The sequence below is a fragment of the Helianthus annuus genome, chromosome 14 (assembly GCF_002127325.2).
Source record: "Helianthus annuus cultivar XRQ/B chromosome 14, HanXRQr2.0-SUNRISE, whole genome shotgun sequence".
In the NCBI taxonomy this organism is placed as follows: domain Eukaryota; kingdom Viridiplantae; phylum Streptophyta; class Magnoliopsida; order Asterales; family Asteraceae; genus Helianthus; species Helianthus annuus.
The window spans coordinates 144488459-144516171 of record NC_035446.2 but is presented as its reverse complement, the minus strand read 5'-3'; the positions used below and the strand labels follow the sequence as shown (position 1 = coordinate 144516171).

Here is a 27713-nt window from a genome sequence, read left to right as displayed (position 1 = left end):
TATTTATTACGTTATTAACTGTAAAAACAAAAAGTAATGTAAACAAAATAAATAAAAGGTGTTACCAAACCTGAGGTTCGGAGAACATACCTCTCGTAACGTATCCCACATCTACAATTTCCCGCTCATACATGTCTTTATCCAGTCTCACGCGCATACGACACACACGCGCTCACTCCCCCTTACATTACTTGCTTCAGTAGAGAAGAAGAAGAAGAGTGGAAATTGCGATACTCTTTCACCAAATGTTGAACGATCTATCGTCGATTTTGCCTTCAAACAATGGCCAGGTAACTGATTTTGTATTATAAGTATTTTGATCGTCATCTGCGATAATTTCTAGGGTTTAGTCGATCGATTCGTTCACGCTGATTCTCTCTTTTTATGCTTTGATGGCGAATGAATCCAGTGTTAATAGGTTAGCTTTTTATTTGATTTTGAGATTGTAATTTCGTATACAGCATATGGAAAGTAGCTTTAAAATCTTATTAAAAAAGTTAATGCTTAATTTCTAAAAAGGGAGTAGTTTATAAAATCGTTGGGTTTTAGTATAGTAGAAGGAATTATGTACCTTTAAGCTGTATGGGTGAAATGATTTCCATTTTTATAGAAAATGAAGTGCTGAGTATGTAGATTAAGTATTTTGTAAATATAGGGTTTGATGCATACTTGTAGATTATAATCTCTTAAGTTTCTACATTCATTCAAATGTTTTTTAGGTGTATTTCCATGGTTGTAAGAATCGGTTGGAGCTAGTCGGCCGGTGGGGTACCAACTAGCGATTAGTCGGATTGGGAACTTTATATGTAATTTCAGGTTTATGTATATATATACACACATTTTTATATGTAATTTTATGGAGTAGACAGGTTTTAACCCCTCCTCGACCCATTTTTTAAGCATACATCATTAATCGTCGGAGTTTACGTGTTTTGGTTGGAATTTTGCTATGGCCGGAATCTGGTTGGAGTTGGCGATTTCTGGTTGATTAGGGCTGATTTCTGGCTGATTAGGGCCGATTTTTGGCTGACTAGGGCCAACTGGCAATTAATTCGCGGATTACCTAAGGATTAATCAGTGGCTGGCTGACTAGCGACTAGTTGCTGATAAATCCTTATTTTTCCAACACTGTCTGTGTTCATAGTTAAAGCAGCGGATACCTAGTGTTTGGCTTTAGTTCCCGACTCAACAAGCTGATTGGGTAAAATAAAGGATTTTAATAGCTAGCTTAGTCCACAAGTGTTGGAGTTTGATCTGTATTAGAATTAGTTAGCTTTGTTAACAAGTTAGGTTCGCTATATACACATGCGTCGAGATATGATGTACGTGAATTGGTGCATCATGTTTTGAGTTATTTTCTTGATTATTAATAAAGTTTGGGAGTTATCAAGTTGTTTCGATTTAATCATTATCGATTAGGGACTTGACCTTGCGTGAGGGCATAGTTTAATAGCACAACGTTACCCATTGATAATGGTTACAAGATATAAACACTACTGATAATGGTATAAGTCATTCACTCAACTTTGTATATGTTAAGGTGCTGCATTTGGGATATTTAACTGTTAGTTAAACATGTTACTGAAGTAAACACATAACATCTAGTAAATATGATGTCAAACGTGACACTTGATATTCTTCAGTCAGTTCAGTGCGTGCCACCACATTATCGTATCATAAATTTGACGGTATCCGTAGTGAGCCACAAGTGTTTGCATTTATTAAGCATTCGCATTGCCAACTGCATTTCTTTTTTGTTGGAGGGACTCAGGGAGTATGATGCTTATATTAAAGTTTTTTTGCTACTAATGTAATCTACCTTTTGAATATTGTAGAAGTTGGATTGTTGATGGTAGAGCTATTGCAAGAAAGGTTAAAACTTGTAGTCTTCCTCTGGTAAATCAAATCAAAGACTGTGGAGCGATTCGTGAATGTCCAGAGTGCCATTTCAGGATTGATAATAGTGATGTAAGAAATCTAACAGTGTTTGACTTGCGCGCCTTTGATTATATAAATGAAACTATCTTCGAGAAGTCTAAAGGTCACCTCTTGTATGTGTTTCACTTTCCAGGTGTCAGTTGAGTGGCCTGGGCTTCCCATTGGCGTGAAATTTGAACCCACTGATGCTGAGCTCTTAGAACATCTAGCGACCAAATGTGGCGCCGGGAATTCAAAACCACACCAATTTCTTGATGAATTCATCCCTACACTTGATGTAGATGAAGGAATATGTTCCAAACATCCTGAAAATCTTCCTGGTGAGCCGAGTGCTTATGATGCGATGTTTTCAGCGATTAGTATCGGTGCCATAGGCTTTTAAACGAACTGAACGTTCATGAACTGTTCGTGAACTTGTTTGGCGGGAAGTTCGTTTATTAAATAAACGAACAAACATGAACAAAATTATTTGTTCATTTAATTAAACGAACGAACATGAACACACGTGTTGTTCGTTCATTTATGTTCGTGAACATCTGTTTCTGTTCGTTTATATTTTAATAATTACATATGGGTTTATATTTATATAAATATAAACATAAAATAGGTTTTTTAACTACTTATATACATATAACTAATTGATAATTGGGCTTTCCTGTAATAAAAGTGGTCTTTCCAATATAACTTATCGTGATTACTAAATAATTTATCTAAAAAAGCTACTTTATGTCTGTTATGTTTATTTGTATTGTTTTATGTTTGTTTGTTTATGTTCATGAACTGGTCGTTTAGGTCTAATGAACACGAACATGCCCATTTTCTTAATAAATGAACACGGACAAAAATGTGTTTGATTATATGTTCATGTTTGTGTTCGGTTAAAGTTAAATGAACGAACACAAACATGCATGTGTTCATGTTCGTTCGGTTCGTTTACAGCCTGTATTTAAACTATTTATAATCAGTGGAATACTGGGCGGCTTGGGCAATGGGTCAAAATCGGTAACTTTTTTGCTACAAGTCAGGTTTGCTTGACTTGATTGACCCATGTGGCCCATTTTACCTGCTTTTTAAGCTGTTATTGAATTCATATTTGAAATCTAATGGCTAGTCTAAATTAAAGATTTAACATCTGTTACATATAATTAACTTTTCTGTGTTCAAGGCTCTAATGGCAGATCAAATGATTTACAAATGTCAACTGTGTCATCATTGACTTGTGAGTTGACAAACTTTTTTCGACTTTTAACTCATTTGACTTATATTATAGGTGCTACAAAAGACGGAAACACTGTTCATTTCTTCTACAGGACCACAAACGCGTACACTACTGGTCAAAGAAAACGTCGCAAGATCTGCAAAGAATCTGGTTTGACCAAAGAAGCTAGTTTGACCAAGGATGTACGTTGGCATAAGACTGGCAAGACAAAAGCCATTATGCAGAATGGAGTCCAGATAGGGTGCAAGAAGATAATGGTTCTTTATGGGGTTGCTGGTGGGGGTTCGAAACCTTATAAACTGAACTGGGTCATGCATCAGTATCATCTAGGAACAGTTGAAGATGAAAAAGAGGGCGAGTATGTAGTTGCAAAAATATTCTATCAGCCACAGAAAGATACCGAGAAAGTGGATAATAAGGCTGTAATTGAGGAATCAGATGCATGGATGAATTTGACTAGTCCAAGAACTCCAATAACCGATGCCCCTGATCCACGTAGGCCTGTGAAACCTGTTTCTTGTGATGATGTCACCACTGATCATGTTGAAATTAAGGAGAATATGGGGATACCAAATTGGGAAGATGATTCACAAGCGGTTGACTTAGATGCATTTGATGACTCATTGTTCTGTAATGAGAATCTTGATACTTATGACCCTGTTGCTGGCTCTAATGTTAATGCTGACTGTGCACCGGGAACCAGTAGGGGTGCGGGTTTTGGAGTTGACGATCTTGAGAATCTGGACTTGGGTACTCCACCTGATTTCAACCTTGCGGTAAGCTTACTATCCTGTATTAGTTTGTATAGATTATTTTGTTTCTCGTTATCTGGTCAATTATGGATAAATAATCATTTAGGATAATAATCAGTTTCATATTAGCTGGCTTGTCAGACAAGTAGTTATCAAAGTTTCGATGAAGTTTATTTACTATATGACACTCAAAAACACTGATTATAACTTGTAATAGCAGAAGCAAACCCAAACACTAGATATCTCGTGGTTTGTTTTGTTATAGTTGATTATAGCCTTTATAACTCATATCCAAACACCACCTTAACTCTTTTGTAAAGGAACACAAGTTAATTAATTTTGATTATTGTATATGCAGGATTTGCACTTTTCATCACAAGACAGCATTTTCGGGTGGTTAGAGCGGTTGTAAAGCATGGAAATTGATTTGGGCTATTGAGGGACATTTGTGTCTCTTTTTTGGTTATTTATGTTCAAATCTTGAAAAGAAACTGAAGGTATGATGGATTTCTCGTTTTGAAATAGCTTTGTGATGCTAGTAAACAAAGCATTGAAGCATGATGATCTAGTGTTGCGAGGATCCGATTTTGTTTAATTAATGCCTATGGTCTTTTAACTTCTATATGTATTGGAGAGCAAATATGTAATGGTAACTTGTAACTCTTATGGTTTAAGGGTGATTATACACTTATTTTGGGTGTGTACAGTTTATAATTACGGTAAATTGTAACTCTTATTTTGGGTGCTTGCGATGTGCACATATAATGTATATATATGTGTGGGCCCTGTGTGTGTGGTGGGGAGAGTGAAATTGCACTAATTTTAACGTTATTTTACTAATTTCGTGAAAAGAACGTTAAAAGCAGGGGACGGTTAGTCATGCATCATGTAGTGGTGTTGATAGCCGAAAGACAAGGGGTACGTGCACTAATTGGCCTTCTTGCTGAGAGTTATGTGCCTTATGTTCAAGGCTTGATGCAAAACTATCATAGAGTTGGGGGTCCACTTGAAACAACCTTTCTATTCCTACGAGGTAGAGGTAAGACTGGTTATATCTTACTCTCCTTAGACCTTAACTTAGCTTTGCTATTGGTGAGATTTACTGAGTATGATGATGATTTAGCCTGATGTGTGAATCAACTCATAAGCTACTCGATGTAAGATGAAGAATGGTAAGCCATAAAGTCTTCATTTCTCTGCTATTATGTGCAGATGTAAATCATATTGGCTTAAAAAATAAAAAAAATCAAAGTAACTCAAAATTTTAATCAAGGATGACTCGTGATGGTGTGTTATGTTTATGTGTTTTGGTGTTCATTTTCCTGTATTGTAAACCGTATGTTTGTGTCTGTGTCCCAAACCAGCTTCTTTCCTCATTAGGTGCATCGTAACTTATTTGATGATAAGGCTATATGTAATGGTTTAATTTCTTTTTATTGTCACGTCATAAAGTGACTGTTACATCACTACCACATAAATATGAGCTTTCACTTATTTTTTTTTTCACTTATGTATGTAGTAGTTTCATTACCACTCACCTATTAAAATAATATTTAAATGAAATTTTACACCACAAAGAATGCCTTTTGTTGGTCATAAACAAACAATTTCTAGAAAATATAGCATTCATTTTTACCAGCACTCCTCCCTTTAACAGTCTTTTGTTATTGAAAAACAACATTCTTTTGTTATTGAAAAACAAGTTATCCCATGAACAACAAACAACCTCTAAATCAACAATTTTTACAATGTCAAATTACAATCTAACCCAATATTGACACAAGAGACTTTCTATCTAAAGGCTTCTTCTATAGAAAAAGAATCTGAAACCCCTCTAGAGTCTAGCCTCACTCTTGTAATAGTGATGTAATTAGCTTTCTTGGTGAGTGTTCCCAAATTGACAAATCAATCAACGGTTGCTTCAACCGTCGTTCTTCCGCATCACATAGAGCTTCTGCAACATCACAAAATCTCGAAATCTCACTAATACTAGCTTCCTGTGCTTCAACCTGCAAAACAATCATATTCCCCCAAATCACGTTCAAAACCCTAAAAAACACTTTCAATTTCTAACGTAAAACTGAATCAAACCCCTGAATTATAATGTAAAATTGGCAACAATTTCCATAGCAATTTTAAATTCCACAATTACCAACATCAATTTCTGGGGTTTAACATTTTAAGAAAATACAAACCTGAGCGAGAAGGGTATCAGTGAGTTCCCGGTAAGTAGAATCCGAATAATTCTCGTGCACAACGGAGACCCTTTGATCTGAAACCGGCAATGGAACAGGTGGTGGTTGATTTTGTGTAGGATTTTGTAATGCCTGTAAGGTGTTCGACAAAAGTTCCCAATGGTGGATCTCTTGTTGGTACTTAGTTTTGAGGTTTAATAGCACCTTCTTTTTTCTTTCTGTGCGCGCTTTGGCTTCAGCTGTAATATCCGGAGGTGGGATGGTGGCGGTAGAGGTGGAAGCAGGGCGGGGTCGCTTGAGACGCCGGTAGATGAAACCGTCGTCGTTGACGAGCTCCCAGTCGTCTTCGTTTATTTCCATAGGATTCAAGTGTTATATTTATGGTCCAAGACTGCTTCATAACGTTTGCTCTTAAATATGGAATAAATTTGATATAGTTACAATACCAAGTGACATCTACAGTTATTCATAGCTTCTATTAGTCGACTTTGGCGGTGGTCTTTTCTGTTTTTTTAAGTATGCGGCGGGATTTTCATTGGTATTGGTTTGTTTCGTTACGATATTACTACAATAACAACACTTGGTATAGCAAATGAAAGAAAAAAAATCTTGAAATACTCAAAAAGATGTAAACATGTGCTTTCAAGTAAATGACAATTATAAAAATGAAAATTGGCAATGGTATCGAAATCACGGATATCAATACTGATGACGTTCGATTAGAATAGCCATCGAACAGCAGAAATTTTAAATGTTTATTGATAACAAAAATTAAGAAATTTAAAATGGATATATGGATTGGTATAATCTTATCATAAAAATTTAAAATTTTAAGTGTGAATTTAGATGTATTAACTTTGAAATACATTACATTCTAAAACTAGAATTGCGACCCGCCGCAATGCGGCGGGGATTCTTTAGTTATAACTAAGTGGATCTAGAACCCGCACGTTATGTTAAACGGGAAAAAAATAGACGATGTAAAAACGTTCACCCACACACGCACGTTGCGTCATGTTAACTCGCAAAATTTAGAACGAAATGTAAGAACGTTAAATCAAAGACGCACATTGCGATGTGTTAAGTCACAAAATTTAGAACGAAGCATAAAGCGAAAAATTTGCGAAAAATGAAAACTATAAAGGACCAAAGTTGAAAGTAAAAAAGTTGTGAAAATAGATTGCAAAAGATAAAAAGTTTTGGGTTAAAAGTAAAAAAAACAAATAGTTTTGGATTAAAAGTAATTTATGAAATACTTTTTGGTGAAAGTAAAAAAAATATTTTTTTTGGAAAACTCCCAAAGCCAATGTTACGATAACCATATGCATAACCATTTTTCTTTGAAAAACCCCCCAAAGCACATCTCGCGTTGTGGCGGGGCGTAAAACGGTGTCAAGTAGTACTAATGTCACACAACCGTCATCGACCACCAACACTGACTCAACGTAGGGTATGCGTGTTGCGACGAACCTGTCAAACATGAGAAAATAGAGGTAAAAACGTTGAACCACACATGCACGCTGCGTCGTATTAACTCGAAAAACTTAGAACTATACGTAAAACGAAAATTTGCGAAAGATGAAAAGTATAAGTGACAAAAGTTGTGAAGTTAAATTGCAAATAATGAAAAGTTTTGAGTTAAAGTTAAAAAAAAACAAATTATGTAGGGTTAAAATTGCAAAAGGTAAAACCTTTGGGTTAAAACTAAAAAATCAAAGTTTTTTTTTTTGAAAATTGCGCAAAGCACAATGTACAACTTATAATGCACTAAAAAGTTGCTTTTTTGTATATGTAATAATAGAAAAAAAAAAAACCCTATACATGTAAACTGATGTTTAACTCTTATAAAATATGGCACAACATTTTAATTACACAATACAACAGAGGCATTCCAAATTGCATGTAACGCGGATGTCAAACGTTTATTCATTTGAGTTTATTTTGACTTTCGTATTAGTGTTTTACTCCTTTTTCTTGAGACCTACAATTTTATCTCCTTCTTAGTTTCTCACCGCATTCTTATTTTCACCTCAGATTGAACAAAAAACAAATTTCAATGGCCAACAATAGTTACTTAACCCCTTCTCTTACATTTAAATTTTTTCCCTCATCTCACACTGGCAGATGAAGTTTTGATGCTTGCTCACCGCCTATCAACAACATCAATGGTTATATCTCCTTCTCATGCCTATGTTGGAAAAAAAAAAAAAAGCATTGGTGGATCACCAACAATGTTTCGAACTCATTTTCCCTTCAATGGCAGTGGCATTCAACATCTGATGATCTCTAAAGTCTGCTGAGACTCAAAGTCTGTTAAATACAAAGAACTGCTGAAGTCTAAAGTCTGTTGAAGACCTATCATCTGTTGAAGTCAAAACTGCTAGAAGTCAAAGGCCTGATCAACCTTTATGGAACGCACTGTTCAGTCTTCATCAGTGGTTGAAGCCCATCAGCGGATAGCATTCATCAGTAGTTTGATAAACGGTGTTTAATGTAACAATGTCTTTAATCATCAGTGTTTAGAGGTTGTTAAAATTGTTAGCTGTCACTGTCTAGGTGATGTCAGCAAAGATGCCACAGTGTTTAGGATAGTACTATAAATAGGCAGCGCTTGTACTGTTCTATTAGCTCTTTTCACACACTTGCATCTTGTACGAACTAACACTAGTGAGCTCAGGCTGAGGGGGAGAAAGTGTTCCTGCATACGTTGAATATTTTGTAATGAAATCATTCGACACAGAGTATATATGATGAAAGCTTTTCTTTCCTTGTTTGTGTTATAAAGTTTTCATTCATTCCCTTGCAAATTATCATATGTTTATCTTCTTCCATTTATCATTTCTTATAAAAAAACACAAACAAGTAAACTCGGATCCTAACAGTCTGCCTAGGTGGTGAACCACCGTGGAAGTCCTGACCGTCGGATAAACTGAAGTCAAGACTAATCAAAACTAGATTCTAATATCTATATCTGAAAGTGACCTACTACCGGTTGCCAAGATCGTTGATGGCCAAAAAACCACCAAACACATATGTGTGTTGCTTACTCCCTCTAAGCGTGAATGAAGGGCTTTTTATTCAAGTATTAAAAAGAAGAAGAATTGAAGAACGCATGGACGATTAAGAGGTTGTTTGGAAGATGATTAACATATACATCAGATTCAAGAACGATAACATACCTGGTGGTTTTTGGGGGAAATGAATAGGGTTAGTCGGAGGTTGTTGGAGTCAATGTGTGAGGTGAGGAAGATGAAGGAGGGTTGTTGAGGGGTAATGAAGGTAGTGGGAGGTTGTTTGAGAATAATTTGTGTGGAAGTAAAGAGGAGTTCAAAGGAGGAGATGGTTAATGGGAGTAAATGGACTTGAGTGATGTAGAAAACAGAGGGGATAAGTGTGTAGTTATGTTAAGAAGAAGAAGAAGAAGGAGAAGGAGGAGGCAGAGGAGGAGGAGGAGGAGAAGAAGAGGACAAATTGAAGAATGCATGGACGATTAAGAGGCTGTTTGGGAGACGATTAATATATACATCAGATTTAAGCACGATAACATTTCTAGTGGTTTTGGGGGGAAATGAGTAGGGTTAGTCGAAGGTTGTTGGGTTCGATGTGTGAGATGAGGAAGATGAAGGAGGTTGTTGAGGGGTAATGAAGGCAGTAAGAGGTTGTTTGAGAGGGGGATTCAACCCATCAATCAAGAACAAAATAACAATCGAACAAAGAACAAGAAGAGGAGGATTAACCCTAATACACAATCGTATTAATACACTGAATAATTGAATTTGATTGTTTCAAGGTACAAAAAACAAACTGAAAACCTGATCTATTTATACATATTGAAAAGTTGCGTCTTGAACCATCGCGTCTCCTCGCGACGGTTATGTCTCTTAAATATGTGGTTGTGATTAAACATGAAGAGGTGTGTCTCTAGAATCAAAAAGTCGCGTCCCCTTGTTCCCTGATGTTGCCGAAATCGAATTGGTGTGTCCAAAGAGACACATTTGTTCCTTTAGTGAAGTTGGTTATTGATGACGTGGGTGCCCGGAGGCTCCCATTCAGTAAAACCAGAAAGCAAGAAGCTAAGAGCAGGAAGATGGGAGCTACCTGCCCGGAGCTTAGCAACCCAAATAGGAGAACACACCTAGTGGGCCAGCCCGGCCCATCACAACCAAGCACATTAGGGTTAAAAGGTAACATGCCTATAAATAGAGGGTCCACCCTCTACTTCATTGATCCCACTTTGGCTTGGGCATTCCAGCCATTTTTTTTTCTCTCTCTCTCTCTAGAATCTCATTCTCTCTCTAGAATCACATACTCTCTCTCAAGAACACAAGCCACTAGGCTTACCTAAGGTCACGAGCTCATGAGGGACTACACCAGCAGTTCCTAGTCACGAGCTATGCAACTTGGAATCACCACAGCTGCTAGCTAACCGCTGGATCTCGAGCACAAACTCCATAAGCATTCTCTATCTCTCTTATACTTACTCATACATCTATGCTTTATGTTTATACACTATTCTCGAGCGTCAGAGGGTGGTCCAGAGACCCTGGCCCCTTCTAACGGGTTCTTTCGTGTTGTAGGTACAAGCTAGGAGGTGACGAGGCTGACCCGAGGAGCGTTCATACCTTCCCCTGACCTTATCCTTGTTGTTTCAACAGTTATCAACTTCCCATTTGTCACTTCTAGTCCCCGAACTTTATAATTACCTCTAAACTTCTCTTTCAAACTTGATCAACAAGACTTACACAATTAAAGTCCAACAAACCACATGTCATCATACAGACCTGAAGCGTTAACAAAGAAATCTACGTTTACCCCGCACATCTCTCAACAGTTGAAGGAGCTAATCAAGAAGTTCTGCAACACTTCAGCAAGCAACATCGACATACCAAGGATCCAACTGACATCAAAGGCAAGAATAAGAGAAACAAGGAAGCACTCCAAACAAGAGAAATAGGTAAGAATCTCATGCAGGCAAGCTTCACGCAAGAAGCGTGCAACAATGAACTCATACGTTGCCTTACGGGACGCGATGGAATGCCTAAGTCATGGAACGAACTCGTGACATCCGCCATAGTTTTCTTGCAGACGGAGAAATCATTATCTGGCAACAAGAACTGGGATAGGGCAGAACTTCGAGAGCAAAAAGGAACAAGTCTTCTCAGTCTGGGCAAGGATTTAACAACCCACATGCTGGACGGCGGACAAAAAGTAATACTCACAATCATCAGACACCAGGCGAGATCAGAACAGGGAGCACCCAAAAGGACGCAACGTGGGCATCACCCATGGACTTTACTCACCAAAACACCCTTGCAGGTCCTGATGACGGAAGCCATAAGTTTCACCAAACCAAAACCTTTGCCCCAAGATCGAAGCTAAACACCGCAAAGTTCTGCGACTTTCACAAGGATGTATGCAGTGGCGGATCCAGGATTTTTTTCTACTGGGTTCACTTTTTTAGATGCTCTTAATTCATAGGATCATACATAAACAATTTCGGGTTTGTTCGACGGTTCGGGCCAGCCTTCTTTTGTTTTGGAATGGGTAGCGATGCGAAGGAATGAATGATGGAAGAGGTTAGAGGCTCTTGTTTTTACTTTAACCCTAACTAGTAGCGGGGAAAAGATTGCTTTTTAACAAAAATAAAAAAATGTAGATAGAAATAAGTATGTCTCAGTGAAAACTTTATATAAGAAAAAGTAAAACCTAACACGCACGTTGTATAGCATTAAACCGCTGAAAAAACTAATGTTTCCAAATATAAAAAATATGTAAAGAGAATTTATGTAGAAAATGAAAAACAACCATTGTTTAATATTTATGAATCTATAAATATACAATTAATACAATCATTATCATCAATGGATGAACTAACAAGTCAGAGTATTAAGAAGGAAACGTTTCTATGGATTTGTCATAGAAGGAAGGAATATCGATAGGCTGGGATAAATAGTCCAATTTTGATGTTGTCGAGATAGTGTAGTTGGTTTCCCTTCTGTTTTGTTTTGTTTCTCGTTGTATGTTTTTCGTTCCAGCTCCTTACTGGGTTCTATATATATATAGAAGTTTCGCCGTTCAAAAAAAAAAAAGGCAGACATTGAATTTTTATTGGATTTTAAATTAAAAACTAAGTTCTAAAAAATCTCAAGGAAAAAGTGAAGGGGACAGGGTTCGAACTAAAGTCTACATTATTAGAAAAGGAGCGCTTTAACAGCTTATCACATGAGATTCTTTGTTATGGGTTCACTCGTAATTTATTTATGGGTTCGCTTTCTATTTTCTATATAGGTTTTCACTAATAATTCGAAACCGAATGGGTTCCTGGGAACCCGGTGTCTCCAAAGTAGATCCGCCCCTGGATGTAGGGCACCAAACTGACGAATGTATCCAACTAAAGAATCAGATCGAATCCGCCATCAAATCAGACAAGCTTGCTCACCTCTTAAAGATATCAAGGAAGGACCGCAATCTATGAAGTATGAACAACAATCATGGAAGGAGCAAAAAGTAAATTTTCCGGTAGTGAGAGGCGGACCGTCACATAGGCGCCCGCTAGTGATCAAGTCCTTAATCGGACACTACAGGTCCAAGTGTGTGTTCCTTGACACAGGAAGTTCGTCTGACATCATGTACGGACAGTGCTCCCGCCAGATGGACGTCAGAGACCAAGCAAAACCTGTTTTTTTAATCAACGCCTTTATTTTCATAGTTTATTAAGGATAGCAAAGCAAAATTTAGACAAAATAAGGATGAAATATAAACAATTACCTCAACAATTTCGATGAGTTCATCAATATTTTTTTCTCAACTCAATATGACTTTGAGGATATAATGGTCAACCAGTGACTTAATATATCATCACCCAAGCTGGCAAAAAAACTGTATACAAAAGAAAAAATGATAAGTAATACATGATAATGATACTAAAAGTTTTCATGTATCAATAATTGTAATTTTAATTCCGTGGTTCCATCAATGTCTAAATTGATAAGCAAGTACAGCCTACTAAAACATATGGAAAACCTGCAAAATATAAAATCATTTTGCAGATGCATAATAAGCTTATAATATATGAAAAAGTATATTGTACATTACGGCTTAACGTACTTCACGTACAACAACGTGCGTGATTTGTTCTATAACATGCGTGATTAATGTTTTCAATATGCGTGATTATTGTGTTTCAACATGCGTGAAGTTTGATTTTTGAGTTATAACGTGCGTGATTTTAAAATGAACGTGCGTAATTACCTGTCGTACGTGATGTACGTTAACCTTCCTCTATAATATATAAATATGTTTTTAGCATATGAAATAAGTAGCAATAAGAAAGAGACCTTGATAATACACAGCCTTCTATAGTTAGGATCATATAACTTGGAACGGCCTCCAATGGATCTTTTAACAGATTCAGATTACTGATGAAGCTTGTTTGGATATCCATGGGATTGAACAATAAGAGCACACAAATAAAGCTAAAGAACAAAGGTGTAAGAAAAAAGAACAATGCATATGATAGGTGTATAATATATTTTATATAGGGTTACATGAATTCGATCTCAAAATGAAACCGAAGAAATTTTAAGCCTGCTGATGATTATCCAGAAATTATGCAATCAAGTTTACGCAAAACTAAAAAAATATCATACAGCAGTTGACTGTCTTCTTTGATGTTTTAGGTTGTTCGGAATGTGACTTATATTAATGGTGCGGTATTGGTTTGATTTGATGCCATTTCTCTGAGCTTATAATATGCTCTTTCTGCCAATCGCATCCGTATATGAAACATTATCCATTCTCTTTTACACCGTTTCTTTACCTGATACCAAAAAATAGTTGAAAACTTTAGCAAGATTACATGTTCTCTATATCAATTAAAGAACATTAGTACAATTGCAAATGCAAATGCATGATAAATTTATTTTAGAAAATACCGCTTCTCGTGGTGCCTTTCCTTTTACTGCTTTGCCCTTCAAAAATATAGTAATTAATCTGTATTAATGAAACATGTCAAATAAAAATAAGCTATAAATGAAAACAGCTAAAATGGTTCGAAAGTGACCCAAAATCTATTCTTGCTGCATAAACCTCCTGAATAAAAATTAGAGTTAATTGCCCGGATGGTCCCTGTGGTTTCAAGTTTTTTCACGTTTAGTCCCCACCTTTTGGAAATAGCAGGTATGCTCCTTATGTGTCAGGGGACTATCCGAGTAACAAAATGACAAACCATAGGGAGCATACCTGCTATTTCGAAACTAACTGACATCTACTCAGGGGACTATCCGAGTAACAAAATAACAAACCATAGGAGCATACCTGCTATTTTCAAAAGGTGGGGACTAAACGTGAAACCACAGCGACCATCCGGGCAATTAACTCTAATTTTTATCTATGAAATTGGATTATCATTGAAACAATATGATTTTGGTAACCACGTTTGACACAATAATTAAAGTTTCTGAACGAAAGATGTTTTGGGCCAACCGATACCAAAATTCACCTGCTTTTGACCCGTTAGCCAATCCGCGCGTATCGAGAACAAGACATACCTGGTTCCCAAGTGAAGGAAGTGTTTGATGAACTATTGGCTGAGCATCTACAACTCCTATCTTCTCATGAGCAGGCTGTATCAAGATTCAAGAAACCGAGTTAACTAAAAATGGATACTAATCTTCAAATTCTATTATAAAAGTGGTACATCAAATCCGCAAGTGCATTATATATTTTAAAGAATAATAAAATGCAAACACTCACCTCTACACATCTTCTAAGGGCAAAATCAAGACCCCATCCATGAACCAAATCATTCTGCAGATATAAAAATGATACTCGTGCTTAAAGTAAAAAAAAAAAAAAAAAAAAGACTAGTGGTTGTAGGGGTGACAAAAAAGGCGGGTTGGGTAACTGATCAAAACGGGCTCAGGTTGAAACGGGTCATTTTTGGTATAGAATGGACCAACCCAAAAGTGTTCTTTTGTTATCAAATGAACTTTTTTTTCCTAATAACCTTATCTTTGAATGGAAAATAATTTATAGTCAAAATAGTCATCAAAACCTGGATCATATTCCAGACACAACGCCATGCATTCCGTGAGAATACAGGGGCCATAATCTCAACAAATCTGTGCATTATAAACGCTTTAGTTTATTAGCAACCAAAAAATAGAATAACACACTATTTCTTGAAACTACATGATAGCAAACATACGCCGCACATGGTGGTAAATGTGGGTGAAGACACCACCAACCTTCTTTTTCCTTCGCTACTCTGTGAGGTAAATCAGTGAAAAAAAATCGATACGAAATTAAGGCATATACGGTTAAAAAGTAAAAATAAGGTTAGAAAGTAAAAATAAAAGGAATGGTTTACTTATGCACTTCTGTATCATTCTGTTTTCTGGTCATTTGCCATGATAGGTAACCACTATTTTCTGATAAACCGGGCTGAGAAATTTCTAAGCCATGCTTTTTTATCAGTTCTATGTACCTACAAACCATAGGGAGGGTAACATGTCGGTTAGGTTTGGTAACGGATCCGCATGGTTAACTTTTATGCCGGACAGAAACGGGTCAGATCAGGGTGACCCGGAACAGTTTTTGTCCATTTTTTCTTAAAGATAATTAGCATGTCAAAACTGATGAAGAGATTTTCAGTTTCATTATTATTCTAATTAAAATGATATAGGAGGCTTTATGAATTAGAAATACACTTTGGCCGACTTTTAACTTGTTTCGCTTTTGACTGTTTTTTTAATTTTAGCCGTTTGACCCGTTATAGATCTTGACTTTTTTTTTTTAATTTTAGCCGTTTGACCCGTTATAGATAAAGGCTAAATCATTGGCCGCATCAACTCATTATAAGTAAACATGAAGATATTAAAGCTATGTATTTACTTTTCAGCATCAAAGTCATCTAATCCAAGATCCTCATCCCAAATGAATATGTAATCATAGGGTGCCACAATGTCCGGATGTAGAAAACGTTTAGCATACCACCTACAACCAACTTCATGGGGTTATATTGACACGCAACTGATTAATTTAACGTTTGAGCGTTACAGATTCAACATAATTATACCAAATTTACCATTTACTTTGTTTGTGAGCACTGACATGTATAGCCCTCTTTGACCATTCAAATTCACTCCATTCACTTGTTCGACCATCATAATGAAAGAGCAAAATAGTGAAGTTTTCTGAGAACTGAAAGCACCGAAATTAGATATATTCATATATGGAGACTAATGGTCGAAAGATGGGCTGGTCAGATGGATCGGGTAACGGGCTTTACAAAGCGTGGGTTTACACTTTACACAGGTCATTCTTTAGTACGAGTTGGGTGAGACAGACCCGCAACCACTTTTGGTCCATTTTTTTAAATAAATAGTTCACGAGTTAATTATGGTTAAAACAATATTTTAAGTAGACCGTGGGCGACGATCAACTCTCTTGATCCATTCGTCCTTTAGAAAAATTTAAATGTTTGGACATTTACAACACCGATCGACCAATCATAAGTAAACGGGTTGTAATTGTCACATGTAAGAAGGACAGATGACAGGTAACCAACCTTCTTTACTGCTTTATTAATTATTTCTTTCTGCTCATAGCCCACAGTAAAGGTTACAAGGTACTTCGGTTTGATAGTCAAGTCCTGCAAGTTTCACACTACCAGATTAATATTTATCAACGAACTCAACAGCATTTAGACCTAATTAGTTACGCTGTATCAAAATAGTGTAATGCTAAAGCATAATATAAAGGTAATGTTGCAGATAGTTGATAAGAAAAACATACAACTAATCATGTGAATTAATGTAAGGAAAACAGTCTACTTATTCAACCACATCATCTTACAACAACTTTTAGTTCTCTCTTTAAATAAACCTAGTAATTCATGTCATTATCTCAAAATTTGGGACCAAAAATCAACAAATACATCTACCAGTAAATTCATTAAATATTGAGAAAAGTAGCTGCAGAATATAGATATGGAATACCTCACTAGGTTTACCCCATAACCTGCGGAGATAGAAATCAGACTCGGGTTCAACTACACCCGGGGGTAGCCTTTCAGCACCTCTCGGGTTTTCTGTAGCCCAGATCTGCATTGCAAGTACTTAAAAATAAATAATGTACATCTACTGATTCCTCCCACATGCATATATTGAAATTTATTAAACAGTATGGAACAAAGCTTTCACCTTAGTACCATTAGGCGATGACATGTCATTATTGTGATGAAGAGAAGACCAGAGATTTAAGATTCTTTGGGTCGAGAGGCCCGGGTACATCTCCTTAATATGATCAAGATAAATGGACGAAGGCATGGTAGAGTATAGGTTTGTTTTCTGCATAGTTGATACACTGAAACTTATTAATCTTCCGTAATTATCCATTTAAATGTAATCAGTTATAACATAATCAGATTGAAATGAGTCATAGAATATAATGGAAATCTAATAATGCCTTATCTAGTAACACAACTGGGAATGATACTCCTAAGAAGAAACCAATGACAACACCGGTAAAAGTTGTTAAAACTAATCTTGAGTTCTCGTTCGGTATTCTCATCGCGGTCGGTCCAATCCTGAAACAAAAGTGAAATATACAAGAAGAAGAATGCAACTTAGACAGCAAAACTTTAAGCACTTTTTTATTTAAAAAATTACATCTATTACTGCATTCGGTGAATTAAATTAAGTTAACCCGGATGTTTAACTTGAAATTTGATATATGATCTTAAGTCATGAAGATATTCAGCAATTCAAATAAAGAAAAATCAAACTGTAATAGCACTAGACAAAATGCATATGACATCATAATAATTCATAACCGCCACTAAATTCAACTGACCTAAATGTGATATAATGGAGAAAGAGGATCCAGAATTTGAAGATTCATGTTTACAATAGGAAGAAATTTGGTTTCACTTTTCTTCCTCAATTGTTTCCGATTTTATTGCATTATTTTCAGTTTTTTTTCAACCATCAAAATATCAACGGCTAGAATCAATTTGCCATAAATAAATTGCACAAAGGGTGTAAATTGTCATAAGATAAAAGTTCAAGGGTGTGGATGTAAATACTTGGATCATTAAGATTAGATACCATGGCTCTAAAAAGAGTACATTAACAGAATTACAACATTTACAAGTGGTTATAACAAGCATGGGTTGCTGGGATCGGTGGGTCGGATAATGACCCATTTAGTACATGGTTAGCCACCCATCGATTCGCAGCTTCGGTCATGTGAACAGCATCCCAGCTCACATATGTCTCGGGATTTGCACAGGCACCGCCGAAAACCTTAGTCCCGTTCACAATTCCTGTTTTCCCGCAAAAGATATGAACGTCATTTTCGTGGTGCCCACAACATACTTTCAGGTGATCTTTGAATCCTGCAGGCGAATCAAGATTAATAACTTAATAATGCAAAAACAGCGTATAATAATTATGCATTATGTCAGACGGGTGTAAACGAGCCGTTGCTTGAGATCGACTTGTTAAAAGCTCGAGTCATTAATCAAGCTAGGTTTCAACAGGCTCTAGCCTAAGATGAAGCTACTTTCTATAATACACGACTATACGAGCTCGAGCCAAGCTTCATACTTTTCCCATAATAATAACATATATTATACTTTCACAACTTGTCGATACTACTAGTAAATTACCATATTTTTTGGTGTTGCTGATAAGCTTGTACTTGGCCGTGTAGATATCAACATATGTTATGGCAGCATCGGCTAGTTCTGAACGAAGCTTGATAACCCGAGCCTTGAGCTGCTTGTTGAACTCCATGGCTATATCGTTCTGGTACCTTATGCACCCATATTGATCAAGATAACCAGGTTTCGGGTTCTTTACATTAAATGTTGTCACGGGTAAGCAACCGACTGGTCCCGTGTTATGAATCCAAAATGACCTCGCCCCTTGTCCATACAATTGCTGCCAACATCATTACATTAGTTAACTTCAATATTAGTACATATGGTAATTTCAACTAATTTATTTATTAATATGCTGATTCTGACTATGTATGCATTTAACAGGTTAAATGTGTGTCAATTTCGACTAATCTATTTATAAAAAGGCGGATTCATTCATGTATACTTCCAACAAGTTAAACGGATAGAATGAAAAAATCGGCTTAAAAGGAAACAGGTCAAATGAGTCGTACATAACACTTCTGCAAAGTGTATTTTTACTACATAAATCATTTTATTCAAAACATGATATTATTAAAATGATAACTTTATATTTGTCACATTAATTATTTATTTTATAAAGAAACAGAGCAATTGCTCAAGGAAAATCCTAAAAGGACCCTCCCTCATTTACTTTTAGTGTATTTTTTTTATATTTTCAAAAAAGTCATTGTTTTTTTACATGATTAAATCCTAAAATCTTTTACAAAATAACATTTTTTTTTGTATAATCAAGTATAAAAAAAATTGGGTAGTTCTGCAAGTAACTGCTAGCTACAATGATGGTATGATCATGCATTTTAACCTGAACGGAAATGGCGAAATCATTGATAATGTCAGGAAGTTGTGCACGTAATTGCTGTTCGCCAAGTGTTCGAAACCCAGCAGAAAGATCATTTTGGCCCATATCCAATGTAAACAGGGCCTTAGAGAAGTCATCAGGCCTCTGGAGCTGGCTTATATCTGCAGCTGGATGACGCGAACTCCATAGATCAATGATTCGGGCTTTGAATTGAGTGAACTGAATGGTCTGGATATCGAGAGAGAACGGGCTGATGCCACCCTGGTATATGCTCTCGTTCTGCCTGCGAATTGTTGATCCTCCTGTTGCAAAATTGGCGCCGTGCCGATAGTCTGTGTTGATCGTGTCCAAGTATGCACTCACGTAAGGTAGCCCGATGTACTCAACTGTAACAACACCAATGAATCACATGAGAATTTGAAGTGATTTATTTTTTTATAAAAAAACGTAAATTGGATTTTAACAATCTGAACTATGAACTAATGCTAGACAATCATCCGTACTTTACAATGTGACAAATGACACTAATTAACTTTCAAATTTATGATCGTGTTGTTCCGTTAGTTGGTGGTACGTTAGTTATCCAAATTTATCGTTCAAAAAAGATTGGATTGATAAATTACAATTAAAAAGAAAAGTAAAGGTGTTAAGTAGAGATACCTAGGAAGTCAAGAAGAAGGCGGCCATCAGTGAGCCTTCCGACGGGCTTCTTGAAAAAAGTCATACCGTAGGGTGATGTAACCGGAATAAATGCTGCAGAGATCCCGCCGGTGTCGGAATTAGAGTCGCCGAAGTTGTAGATTCCAGCCCAACTACAACGTGGTAAACTACCTAACTTTTCCCCTTCTGTCATTTCCAAGATGAACAAAGCTAACATCCAAATGACAGTAACTTTTACAAACGACTCCATTGTTTGTGGCAAAATTAGCTTCTATTGGTGGAGTTATATATGATTGGAAGGAAGATAATGGCGGGTGTGAAGTTCCATGTGATTGAAGATAAGGAAAAGAGTGTAGGGTGTTTGGTGTTTAATGTTTTAATTGAAGGATCCGTCAATTCCCCATTCTAAATATAGTAGCTTGAGTAGAAACCACATGGCATATGGCATTCTAACGTTAGGTGGCGAATAGTGATGGGTGACTCATCAATATTAATGCTGAAGGTTGAGGAGACGGTGTTCCCGCTTCTACTGTCATGCCACGTCACATTCCGTCCCGCTCCGAATTCCCTCTCTCTTTGTTGCTTCTTTGTCATTTCACTTTTTAGGCCAATGGGTGTGCGGAGGAACTCCATCAGTCCATCGGAATGTTTGGGATTCCTTTCGAACTTACGACTTATTAACATCTTAGGCTATCCGGGGTAGTTGAAATTTTAGACGTTATAAAAGAGTTTCACTTGTGAAACTTAACAAAACACCATCGCGCGTGAATTAGATAATACGTTAAGAATATGACGCGTGATGAAATGATTGTTGTGAGGAAATTGTTGGTTTGGGGGAAATTGTTGAGTGTGGTGGTGAGTGATTGGCATTTCCATTAAAAAATGTTTTGAGTGATGGAATAAAACTCAATGACGTGGCGGAACTTGATTAGAAGTTGTGACCCGTTCCTTCCTTTTTGTTATTTTTAAGTTCACCCATTTAGACCCCTTTGAAAATAATTAATTACCCAAAACAACCCGTTTACTAATATTAAAAACCCAAATCAACCAATTTCTAATTGGTTGGGTCAGAATGGCCAGGTGTAAGTGTAACTAAAACCAATACTTAGTCTTAAACAAATAGTACTTAAAAAGAACACCACTAAAACAATACTTAAAAAAAATTTACTATTAATGGGGTGGTTGTCTATTAAAAAAAGACAAAACCTTTAAATACATGAAGAGGTATTGAATGCAAGTCCTATAACGACATCGGATATAAGAAATTTGATAAAGCATATGACAACGTCAATTGGGACTTTTTGTTGTCAGTCATGGCTCAGATGGGTTTTGATGAGGTTTGGTGCGAATGGATTCGGGGTATCTTGGTTTCTTCTAGAGCTGCGGTTATTGTAAACGGGTCTCCTACATTTGAATTTGGGTGTCAAAAAGGCATTCGGCAAGGCGATCCGTTATCACCATTTTTATTTATTATCTTGATGGAGGCTTTTTCGGGGATGTTGAAGCAGGCTTGTGATATTGGTGCTTTTAATGGGGTTAACCTCCCTAATGACGGCCCAACTATGTCTCATCTCTTGTATGCGGACGATGCTATGCTCATGGGGGAGTGGTCTTCTTTTAATTTTTATAATATGAGGCGCATTCTTCGTATTTTTTTATGCTCCGGGTTGAAGATTAATCTCCATAAATCGGTTCTATTTGGTGTGGGTGTTAATGATGCCGAGGTTTCTAGTATGGCCGAGGAGCTGGGTTACAAACAAGGTACGTTACCATTTTCGTATTTGGGCATCAAGGTTGGGGCTAATATGAATAGAGTGGCGAGTTGGGATCCGGTGATGTCTACGTTCAAACGTCGGCTTTCGAAATGGAAAGCTATTAATCTTTTGATAGCCAGGCGTTTAACATTGATTAAATCGGTGTTGGATAGTCTTCCTACGTGTTATTTCTCTCTTTTTAAGGCTCCCAAGAAAGTGATTGGTGACCTTGAAGGTATGATGAGGCGATTTTTGTGGGGTGGCACGGATGATGTCCGGAAAATGAGTTGGGTGGCATGGGAGACCGTTACTAAAAGTATTAAAGACGGGGGTTTGGGAGTTGCGTCTCTTGAGATAAATAATAATGCTTTGTTGGTCAAATGGCTTTGGAGGTTTCTTAACGAACCTACTGCTCTCTGGAGAAGAGTTGTAAGGTCTATTCACGGGTCATCTAGGGGTTGGGGTATCGTGCCGTGTAATAATGCCTTTCCGGGTGTGTGGAAAAATTGCGCCTCATTCTGGAACAAACATAGGGTTAACGGCACTGGTTTGAATTGTGTTATTCGTGGCTTGCCAGGGAAAGGGACGCAAACAAGATTTTGGCTTGATACGTGGTTGGGGTTAGAACCGCTAAAAAATACGTTTCCTACTTTGTTTGCTATAGAGAAGTCCAAACGGGTCACGATTGATACTCGGCTGAAGATGGTAGGGGACAACAGAGTCATATATTGGCAGTGGATTAGAGTTCCATCTTCTACAGAAGAGCTCGCCGAGAAATCATCTTTAGAAGCCTTGTTACAGTCGGCCTCGTTGGGTGGTTCAGAGGATTCGTGGATGTGGACCGCTGGGTCCGCTAATAGTTTTGAGGTAGCAGGTGTTAAACGTTGGTTATGTGGGTCCCCGGTTTCTGATTCTGCGTTTGTTTTTAGTTGGAGTTCTTGGGTGCCAAATAAATGCAACATCTTTATGTGGCGCGCTTTTCTGGACCGTCTTCCGACCAAGGTGGCGTTGGTTCGTAGAAACATAGCTATTGAGAATCAATTGTGTGTGTGGTGCGGTACGCATGATGAGTCCATTGAGCATGTTCTCACCGGATGTGTTACGTCGATGGGGGTTTGGAGTGCGATCGCGACGTGTTGCAAGATTCCTAGGCCGTTCGTATTTCATGTTAAAGACTTGGTTGACTTGCATGATCAAAGTGGTGTTTTGGGGGTAAAGAAAACGCTTCTCCACGGTATCATCATTATCACATGTTGGAGACTTTGGCGAGCCAGGAACGAGAAGGTGTTCAACAGTAAAAATTCTAACGTGGTGGAAATGGTGACGGACATCAAGTCTTTGGGGTTTCTTTGGTATAAACATAGGTTCAAGGAGGGGGTAGTGGATTGGAGGCGTTGGTGTTTATTTGATGTAATGTAATTGGTTGTTTGTATTGTTTTGGTTTTTCGGCTTCTCTCTCCGCCTTGGGGATAGTTGTGGTTTTGGTTGGTTATAATGAAGTTCAATTTTCAAAAAAAAAAAGTAAAAAAAAAAAAAGAAAGTAAATGAAATTTACTCCCTAATATAATATAAGGTAGAGGATCCTGTAAAAAGTGGGACTTTTGTGAGAAGTGTGAGAAATAATTTGGGAATGACAAGTGTCCTTTATCCTAATTAATTCAAAAGGGTATATTAGTAATTTGACATTTTTATCATTTAATTGATTTCCAAGAATAACTGCCAAAAAAAAAAAAAAAAAAAACTGCCGATGAGTTTTTTAAGGTTTGAATCGAATTTTGAATTAGGAGAAATTTTAGGAAACATTATACATCTGATTGTTTTATATTCTTCATCATCTTTTAATCGCAACATCTTTTAATCATACATTGTTCATGGCGTGGTGTTTTAAAAAACTGGAGACATTGACTATGATTCAAGTCATGGTGTTTTATCTGGAGACATTGTTCATGGCGTGGTGTTTTATCTATGACTTGAATCATACATTGTTCATGGCGTGGTGTTTTAAAAAACTGGAGACATTGACTATGATTCAAGTCATGGTGTTTTATCTGGAGACATTGTTCATGGCGTGGTGTTTTATCTATGACTTGAATCATAGATGTTTAAAACACCACGCCATGAACAATGTCTCCAGATAAAACACCATGACTTGAATCATAGTCATGGTGTTTTAAAATCTGGGAATGTTTTGTTTTGATAAAACACCACGCCATGAACATTGTCTCCAGATAAAACACCATGACTTGAATCATAGATGTTTAAAACACCACGCCATGAACAATGTCTCCAGATAAAACACCATGACTTGAATCATAGATGTTTAAAACACCACGCCATGAACAATGTCTCCAGATAAAACACCATGACTTGAATCATAGTCAATTTTATCCAGTTGTTTTAAAACACCACGCCATGAATCTGATTACAGTTCTCTTTATGATAATGTATGACGAATATGTAACCAAAGACCTCCTACAATTAAGGTGAATCATTAATTCCTATATTTAAGGAAAAAGGAGTGAATGTAGGAGGTTTTGGTCGTGTATGATATGGTTACCATATTTCAAACATTGAAAAAGACACTCTTGCCCTTCAATTTTACATAAGGTCCCTCTAATTAAAACACAATTTACATTTTTATACCCTATTGATCTCAACCATTAGATCAAATATCCAATGGTTTAAAACACTTCTTACCCTTCTTACATTTTAGACACTTTGTACCATATCCCTACCCTATAATATAATATGATATTTTTTTCATGTAATAAGTGGGTGTTTGGGATTCCTTATTTCCCATCAACTTCTAACTTATTGACTTATTAAAAGTCCTTTTTCCAAAAATAGTGTTTGGCAATTACAAAAGGACTTCTAAAATGACTTTTAGATTGCACTTGTTAACAGGGACTTTGAGAAGTAAGAATTTGTTACTTCTGAAAACCTAAAAGTCCTTTTGGGGGAGAATTTCCCATTCAACCCCTGCTGCCAATCCCAACTGCCATCTCTCGCTCAACTAACACCCTCTCCACATCGCTCATCATCATCAATCCTCCCTCAGCTGCCAATCGCCATTAATCGACCCATCTGCCTCGCCATTAATCGCCCAGCTGCCAATCTCTCCTGTCATCTGTCATCAGCTTCATTAATCGCCCCTGTCATCTGCCAATCTCTCCTCGTCACTGTCATCAACCAGCTTCATTAATCGCCCCCAACTACCAGCTTCATTAATCCTCCAACTACCTTCATCTGCCCCCTTATTTTTATATATCTACCAATCGCCCCCATCTACCAGCGGCACTCTCATCAACAGCTGAAGAAGCAGATTCACAGCAGTAAGGTAATATCTCTAATTGACAAGTATATTTGCACTTTTGGCCGATTTGTAGTTTGGGTAGGTTAAGCGATTTTGATATAGGTCGTGTTTAGGTTAGGTTTTCTTTTGTTAATCGTTGATGACCTTTAATTTTGTTAACCATCTGTTATTTGATACTCCATACATCCACTGTTAACCATCTGTTAACCATCGTTGATGACCTTTAATTTTGTTGATGACCTTTAATTTTGTTAACCATCTGTTATTTGTAACCAGAATAACAACAGTTTTATGATGTTAGATTCTTGAATATTCCATACAAGTGTTTATTTTGATATAATGCATATGACAGACTAGCAGTTTCTTGCGATTTTGACATGTATAATCTTGAGTTTGTTGTTAATTTTGTTTGTTTATTCTCTGTGTTTATTCAAGGTCTGCATCTCATTCTCGTTCAGGATTAGAGCCTTGTTCTCTTGTTTATTCAAGGTCTGCATCTCCTAGTCCACCAGCAAGGTATGTATCCCAAGTTAATGTTTTTGCTTTCCTGTTAACTGTGTCGTAGTTTCACACCCTTGTTCTCTTATTTATATTACGAATTAAAGTTGATTGAAGCATATGACAGACTATCAGTTTCTTTTTATTTTTGTCATCTACAAGTTATGAATCCTTGGTTATTCTGATTCGCATTTAGAGTATTGTTAGCTATTTGACTATTTTACAGTTTTTGCATTCAGAAAATGGATGAAAACCATCCAAGTGTTGTTTGTTGTGAAACACCACCTAACAAGGTTAGATCAAAATTTAAGTGGGATGATATTACGTTCAAGGAGTTTATTAATGCATGCGTGTTTGAAGTTGAAAGAGGGAATAAACCCACTACGTCCTTTACTAAGGCTGGGTGGGCGAATATATTACAAACCATGAACGAAAAAACAGGTAAAACCCTTGATAAAAAACAAATGACAAACAAATGGGATAGCATGAAAAAAGAATGGAAGATTTATGACCGCCTGATGAGACTTGAAACTGGGATTGGTGGGACGAGAAGCTTCATCGACGCATCGCCCGAGTGGTGGGATGAGAAAATAAAGGTAACTTATAATAAACTTATAATTAAAGACATAATGCAAGGCTACTCTAAGTTTTATTTTATGTTTTTGTTGTAGGAAGATAAAGACTTTGCCAAATTTAGGGGTGCAGATTTGAGCATCTATGAGTTGGATTATGCTACTTTGTTTCGGGATTCGGTTGCCACCGGAGAAAACGCTATGACTCCGTTACAATTTCAAAAGGATAGCAACGTGAGCGGTGTTCGAAGTGAAGAAAATATTGAGGGCAAAGGCGATAGTGATGAAATAAGTTTAGGTGATGATGATGGTTTGTTTCCTAGTTTCGTCGAAAGTAGTTCGAGTAAAAGGAAGAAATCTAAGAATGTTACTCACAAACGTTCAACCAAGAGCAAAACTTCATCTTTCGAGGACAAGCTTGATGTAGTATTAGATGCGTTATCAACAAAAAGCACACAAACTTTTCCACCAAATGATGCCTCCCCAACAATTGCAGATTGCATGAACATTGTCATCACTTTTCCCGGTTTCGAAGAAGATTCACAAGATTATACACGTGCATTGCGTGTTTTAATCAAAAAGCCAAACCGTGAAGCGTTTATGTATCCAACAACTCATGCAGCAAAGATGAAGCTCCTTAAGCCAAACCGTGAAGCGTTTTTGTATTAATAGGATGGACAGTGATGACTCCGATTCGTATGGCAGTCCATAACTTTATTAGAAAGACCAGTAGCTTTGACGAAGCATTTAACACGGCCCAACAAGAATCTTACATTCCTCGTGGTACTAGTAATGCACTTCATGAAGAAGTTCCGTCTACAAATCGTACGAATGATGTTTGTATGTATATGCAAGCGAGAAGAGATGTTATTACGCTAGATATAATGGAATCACGGACATGAGCATATTATGATATTAGTGTGTCATTATGTGGATTTTTATGTTTTTTAGGAATCGAAATGTAATATTATTATGGTCTAATCAGGAAATTATAAAATATGTAATCGAATTTTATGTTACATGTTTCGTAAAATGTTTTTCAATAACCTAGAGAGGAAAAAAAATTTAAATAAGCTAAACCAAACAATTTTTAAAGGAATGCCCTTTTTGGTCATTTTACATGAATAAGTTAAACCAAACACTCTTTAGAAAAGCTACTTATTAACTTATTGGCTTACAAGCTAACCCAAACACTTTTTTTAAAAATTCCTTTTAACAAAAATCCTTTTAACAAAAGTCCATTTTGTAAAAAAGTCCTTTTCTTCAAAATAAGCTAACCCAAACACCCTCTAAATAGAAGAATC

The 27713-nt window shown here is 36.8% G+C and overlaps 4 protein-coding genes across 5 annotated transcripts; 1 reads left to right on the top strand and 3 right to left on the bottom strand.

Annotated features, from left to right (window-relative positions):
• Window positions 1-132: 132 nt before the first annotated feature.
• LOC110904133 (SUPPRESSOR OF GAMMA RESPONSE 1) lies at window positions 133-4626 on the top strand. Of its 2 annotated transcripts, none has more exons than XM_022149956.2 (5): window positions 133-290; window positions 1836-1968; window positions 2072-2258; window positions 3209-3933; window positions 4268-4626. In XM_022149956.2, the coding sequence occupies exons 1-5, from the start codon at window positions 283-285 to the stop codon at window positions 4319-4321; spliced, it is 1107 nt and encodes a 368-aa protein (XP_022005648.1). In that variant the 5' UTR covers window positions 133-282; the 3' UTR covers window positions 4322-4626. The 2 variants fall into 2 exon arrangements, with proteins under 2 accessions (XP_022005648.1, XP_022005647.1); XM_022149955.2 differs by having other exon boundaries at window positions 283-418.
• A 942-nt stretch (window positions 4627-5568) lies between these two features.
• LOC110904132 lies at window positions 5569-6510 on the bottom strand. Its single transcript, XM_022149954.2, has 2 exons — window positions 6105-6510; window positions 5569-5918 (listed from the first exon to the last, which is right to left on the bottom strand). The coding sequence occupies exons 1-2, from the start codon at window positions 6462-6464 to the stop codon at window positions 5757-5759; spliced, it is 522 nt and encodes a 173-aa protein (XP_022005646.1). The 5' UTR covers window positions 6465-6510; the 3' UTR covers window positions 5569-5756.
• A 5764-nt stretch (window positions 6511-12274) lies between these two features.
• Window positions 12275-17896, bottom strand: LOC110904129. Its single transcript, XM_022149953.2, has 14 exons — window positions 17309-17896; window positions 17105-17209; window positions 16675-16758; window positions 16192-16307; window positions 15999-16100; window positions 15475-15591; window positions 15313-15372; window positions 15160-15226; window positions 14859-14912; window positions 14654-14728; window positions 14039-14096; window positions 13442-13923; window positions 12873-12983; window positions 12275-12780 (listed from the first exon to the last, which is right to left on the bottom strand). The coding sequence occupies exons 1-12, from the start codon at window positions 17501-17503 to the stop codon at window positions 13907-13909; spliced, it is 1050 nt and encodes a 349-aa protein (XP_022005645.1). The 5' UTR covers window positions 17504-17896; the 3' UTR covers window positions 12275-12780; window positions 12873-12983; window positions 13442-13906.
• A 267-nt stretch (window positions 17897-18163) lies between these two features.
• Window positions 18164-20664, bottom strand: LOC110904128 (GDSL esterase/lipase At5g14450). The gene is made up of 4 exons (XM_022149951.2): window positions 20273-20664; window positions 19616-19998; window positions 18778-19051; window positions 18164-18504 (listed from the first exon to the last, which is right to left on the bottom strand). The coding sequence occupies exons 1-4, from the start codon at window positions 20520-20522 to the stop codon at window positions 18254-18256; spliced, it is 1158 nt and encodes a 385-aa protein (XP_022005643.1). The 5' UTR covers window positions 20523-20664; the 3' UTR covers window positions 18164-18253.
• Between the last annotated feature and the right edge of the window lie 7049 nt (window positions 20665-27713).

Excerpts from the sequence above, each read along its gene's own strand:
- LOC110904133 (XM_022149955.2), top strand. The coding sequence starts at position 393 with ATGGCGAATGAATCCAGTGTTAATAG. Across the intron at positions 2,259-3,208 it reads ACATCCTGAAAATCTTCCTG|GTGCTACAAAAGACGGAAAC; the intron begins GTGAGCCGAGTG and ends CTTATATTATAG. Across the intron at positions 3,934-4,267 it reads CACCTGATTTCAACCTTGCG|GATTTGCACTTTTCATCACA; the intron begins GTAAGCTTACTA and ends TTGTATATGCAG.
- LOC110904132 (XM_022149954.2), bottom strand. The coding sequence starts at position 6,464 with ATGGAAATAAACGAAGACGACTGGGAGCTCGTCAACGACGACGGTTTC. Across the intron at positions 5,919-6,104 it reads CTGATACCCTTCTCGCTCAG|GTTGAAGCACAGGAAGCTAG; the intron begins GTTTGTATTTTC and ends ATTGTTTTGCAG.
- LOC110904129 (XM_022149953.2), bottom strand. The coding sequence starts at position 17,503 with ATGGATAATTACGGAAGATTAATAAGTTTCAGTGTATCAACTATGCAG. Across the intron at positions 16,101-16,191 it reads GCTCACAAACAAAGTAAATG|GTGGTATGCTAAACGTTTTC; the intron begins GTAAATTTGGTA and ends AGTTGGTTGTAG. Across the intron at positions 15,592-15,998 it reads GATGACTTTGATGCTGAAAA|GTACATAGAACTGATAAAAA; the intron begins GTAAATACATAG and ends TATGGTTTGTAG.
- LOC110904128 (XM_022149951.2), bottom strand. The coding sequence starts at position 20,522 with ATGGAGTCGTTTGTAAAAGTTACTGTCATTTGGATGTTAGCTTTGTTC. Across the intron at positions 19,052-19,615 it reads ATTTCGCCATTTCCGTTCAG|CAATTGTATGGACAAGGGGC; the intron begins GTTAAAATGCAT and ends TGATGTTGGCAG. Across the intron at positions 18,505-18,777 it reads CAGCAACACCAAAAAATATG|GATTCAAAGATCACCTGAAA; the intron begins GTAATTTACTAG and ends ATTCGCCTGCAG.